Consider the following 4,326-nt stretch of genomic DNA (forward strand, 5'->3'; position numbering starts at 1 on the left):
AAAAAAAAAAAAAAAAAAAAAAAAAAAAGCTCTGTTATTAGGTGCAAACACAATTATTGTTATATCATCATGACAAGTGTATCTCTTTATCATTATGAAAAGTCCCTTTTTATCCTTGGTAATATTGTTTTGAAGTCTATTTTGTCTGATAGCAATATAGCTACTTCAGCTTTATTTTTGTTTAGTATTTTCATAGTTTATCTGTTTAAATCACTTCACTTTTAACCTAACCGTATCTCTCCAGTTAAAGCAAATTTCTTGCAGACAGCCGACAGCTGGGTTTTGTTTTATCTAGTCTGTCAATTTTTTTTGCTTTACGTCTTAGAATAATTGCTATGGTCTGAATATTTGTGTCCTCTCAAAGTTCATATGTTACAATCCTAACTGCCAAGATGATGACATAAGACATGGGAACTTAAGGACGTGATTAGGTCATAAAGGTAGAACCCTTATGAATGGGATGATGCCCTTAATAAAGCTGCCTTGTCCCTTCTGCCATCTGAGAATGCAGCAAGAAGGGGCCATCTATGAATCAGAGTGTGAGTCCTCACCAAAAACCAAATCTCCTTGTACTTTGGTCTTGCACTTCCAGCCTCCAGAACTGTGAGAAATAAATTTCTTTTATTTATAAGCTTCCCAGTTTATGGCATTTTGTTATAGCAGCCCAGATGAAGGAAGACACCAATTTACATCTAATGTCATTACTGAAATGGGTATAGCTTACCTGTACTATGACGTTATTTGTTTTCTATTTGTCCCAAATGTTCTTTGTTCCTCTTTGTTTTTTATGTTGCTTTCTTTTGGATTAATTGAATATATTTTATGGCTCCATTTTCTTTTTTTTTACTCCCAGGTTCAAGCAATTCTTCTGCCTCAGCCTCCCAAGTAGCTGGGACTACAGGTGCATGCCACCATGCCCAGCTAATTTTTTGTATTTTTAGTAGAAACAGGGTTTCACCGGGTTGCCCAGGCTGGTCTTGAATTCCTGAGCTCAGGCAATCCGCCCACCTCGGCCTCCCAAAGTGCTAGTATTACAGGCGTGAGCAACCGCGCCCGGCCTATGGCTCCATTTTATCTTCACTATTGGCTGATTAGATATCCATCTTTTTAAATTTTTTTGTAGTTGCTCTAGTATTTACAATGTAAAATTTTAACTTATCACCATCTATTTTCAAACCCTACTAAAAACACTTCACATAAAGTATAAGATCCTTACAACGTATATTTCCATTTACCACCTCCGTTTTCTGTGCTATTCTTGCCATACATTTTGCTTCTATATTTGTTATAAACCCCATGATACATATTTTTTGCTTTAAACACTCAATTATCTTTCAAAGAGATTACAAGTAGAAAAACTATGTTTTATATTCACCTTCATATTTTACAAAACTGCTCTTTTAGTTAACAACATAATTTTCTGGAAGGGTGACTAAATTCTGCCAGTGCATTTTCTACACTATCTTGGCAAGATATGAATGTCTTCATTTCTCATTTCTAAGCTATTCTTACAAACTAGCAGTGTTGATATAGTTTGGATGTGTATCCCTGCCCAAATCTTGCACTGTACCACGTATGGCCACCTTGCTCAGTCTTTCTTGCTCCTGCTCTGGCCTTGTGATGTGCCTGCTCCCCCTTTGCCTTCTACCATGATTGTTGGTTTCCTGAAGCCCCCACCAAGAAGCTTAGCAGATGCTAGCATCATGTTTACTCTACAATCTACAGAATGGTGAGCGAATTAACCTCTTTTATTTATAAATTTCCCAGTCTTGGCTATTTCATTATAGCAATGCAAGAACAGCCCCATTCATTTTGCATGGCGCTGTACCTGTGGGATACTTCAGATCTCAACCAACAATTCAGAAAAGTGATTTGAGGACATTTCCAGTGGCTAGAATCCAGGTTTGTCGAGGTGGTCAATCAATAAAACAGTTAATTAACAATTATTCATTTGTTCATCTTCTTTTTGTTCTTTCATTCGTCAAACACAGATTAATCATTAACTGTGTACCTATTACAAGCTCAGTGCTGGGAATGCAAAGGATCTCTAGATTTAATAGGTTTTAACTGGAAGTAGGAGACTTAATAGGTTTTAACTGGAAGTAGGAAGATAGTGAAATAACTTTTAAAATGCATTAATCAGTGTTTTCTTCCTCAGTGCCTACTGTTATTTCTCTCATAATTCTTAAGGCCTAGCTTTTATAACTTGGTATAATATAGTGTTATTTTATTATGATGATCATAATAATGCTGCCACCAGTGAGATGGGATTATTCCCTTGACCTTGACCCCCTTCATGGGCAGGAACTGGAATGGCTCATTTCACTCAGCCTGCTGCTTGCCACTACTCACGAAAGGGAGTGTGCAAGTGAGTCAGGAACCAGAGCGAAAATATGAATGCTGGAACTGACCAGTCACCCCTCTCTGGTGAGAGCAGGCTGTGTGTGGGCTCTGGAGCAATGTCCCAGCCCCTGCCCTCATGGGTTCTTGTCTGGTGTCCAGAAAGATTCAGGTCACATGAATGGATCGAAAGGTAGTATATGTGGAGGATTTTCTTGGGCAATGGATGTGGCTCTCAATGGAATGGGGAGTTGGAAAGGGGATGGTGGGGGAAGAAGGTGATCTTTCCCTGAAGCCACACCATCTGAAGTTGACCGCATCTATCTGTAGTCTCTGCTTGTATCCCCAACACTTAGCCATTTATATTGCTCTTCCAGATGAAGTCTTTTTATGGGCACAGGATAGGGGCATGGTAGGCTAAAAAGGCAACATTTGGGTGAAAAATGGGGTCAGCTATTGTCACTTAGGGCCACAGTTCCATGCTTTAGAGTGGGGTTTAGCTGCGAGTCCAATCATTCTGTATCACCAGTGCCATTACATACATTTTACTCCTTTTCTCTTTTATTCCTTATAACATCCCCAGGAAGTATTATGTTCCTGATTCTACAGAGAAGGACAAAAGCTCAGGGAGTGATCTGCCCAAAGTCACAACTACTATATGAATAATATGACACTGGATTTAATCCACTCCAGGCTGACTCTGGAGCCTCTGCTCTGTCAGAAATAAGCAGAAAAGATTGGTCCAAGATTTCTGCTGCTTCTGCTTTGAATCCTATGTAAGAGGGGTCTGGACATACTGCAGGTGGTCAATAAAGACTTAACAAAGAGGAAAGGAAACAATAGAGTGAAAAGGCAACCTACAGAATGGGAGAAAATATTTGTAAATCATATATCCAATAAAGGGTTAATATCCAGAACATATAAAGAACTCCTATAACTCAACAACAAAAACACAAATAACCAGATTTAAAAAATGGGTAAAGGAGTTGAATAGTCATTTCTCCAAAGAAGATACATAAATGGCCAACAAGCCCATGAAAAGATGTTCAGCATCACTAAATCATTAGAGAAATGCAAATCAAAACTTCAAGATATCACTTCACACCTACTGGGATGCCCACTGTCAAAAAGAAAGAAGCAACCACACAGAAAAAGGTAATATTGACAAGGCTGTGGAGAAATCGGAACTCTTGTGCACTGTGGGAATGTAAAATGGTACAGCCACTATGAAAAACTATATGGAGGCTTCTCAAAAAGCTACAAAGTACAATTATCCTATTATCCAGTAATCTCACGTCTGGGTATGTATCCCAAAGCAGTGAAAAGCAGGGTCTCTAAGAGATATTTGTACAACCATGTTCATTGCAGCATTGTTCACAATGACCACGAGGTGGAAGCAACCCGCACACCTGCTGAGAGATCAATGGTAAGAAAATGTGAGGATCTAGAACTAGAAATACCATTTGACCCAGCCATCCCATTACTGGCTATATACCCAAAGGATTATAAATCCTGCTGCTATAAAGACACATACACACGTATGTTTATTGCGGCACTATTCACAATAGCAAAGACTTGGAACCAACCCAAATGTCCATCAATGACAGACTGGATTAAGAAAATGTGGACATATACACCATGGAATACTATGTAACCATAAAAAAAGGATGAGTTCATGTCCTTTGTAGGGACAGGGATGCAGCTGGAAACCATCATTCTCAGCAAACTATCGCAAGAACAGAAAACCAAACACCGCATGTTCTCACTCATAGGTGGGAATTGAACAATGAGAACACTTGGACACAGGAAGGGGAACATCACACACCGGGGCCTGTTGTGGGGTAGGGGGAGGGGGGAGGGATAGCATTAGGAGATATATCTAATGTAAATGATGAGTTAATGGGTGCAGCACACCAACATGGCACATGTATACATATGTAACAAACCTGCACGTTGTGCACATGTACCCTAGAACTTAAAGTATAA

At 39.3% G+C, this 4,326-nt stretch overlaps 1 protein-coding gene across 1 annotated transcript in view; it reads left to right on the plus strand.

Moving 5' to 3' along the window:
* Positions 1–470: 470 nt before the first annotated feature.
* Positions 471–4,326, plus strand: part of NOPCHAP1 (NOP protein chaperone 1) — a 13,638-nt gene continuing 9,782 nt past the window's right edge. Inside the window, exon 1 of the mRNA XM_017895343.1 lies at positions 471–539. Coding sequence (XP_017750832.1) covers positions 506–539 — 34 coding nt within the window. The 5' untranslated portion in view covers positions 471–505. The remainder of the gene's footprint in view (positions 540–4,326) is intronic.

Source organism: Rhinopithecus bieti, unplaced genomic scaffold (genome assembly GCF_001698545.2).
Source record: "Rhinopithecus bieti isolate Rb0 unplaced genomic scaffold, ASM169854v2 scaffold_24306, whole genome shotgun sequence".
Taxonomy (NCBI): Eukaryota; Metazoa; Chordata; class Mammalia; order Primates; family Cercopithecidae; genus Rhinopithecus; species Rhinopithecus bieti.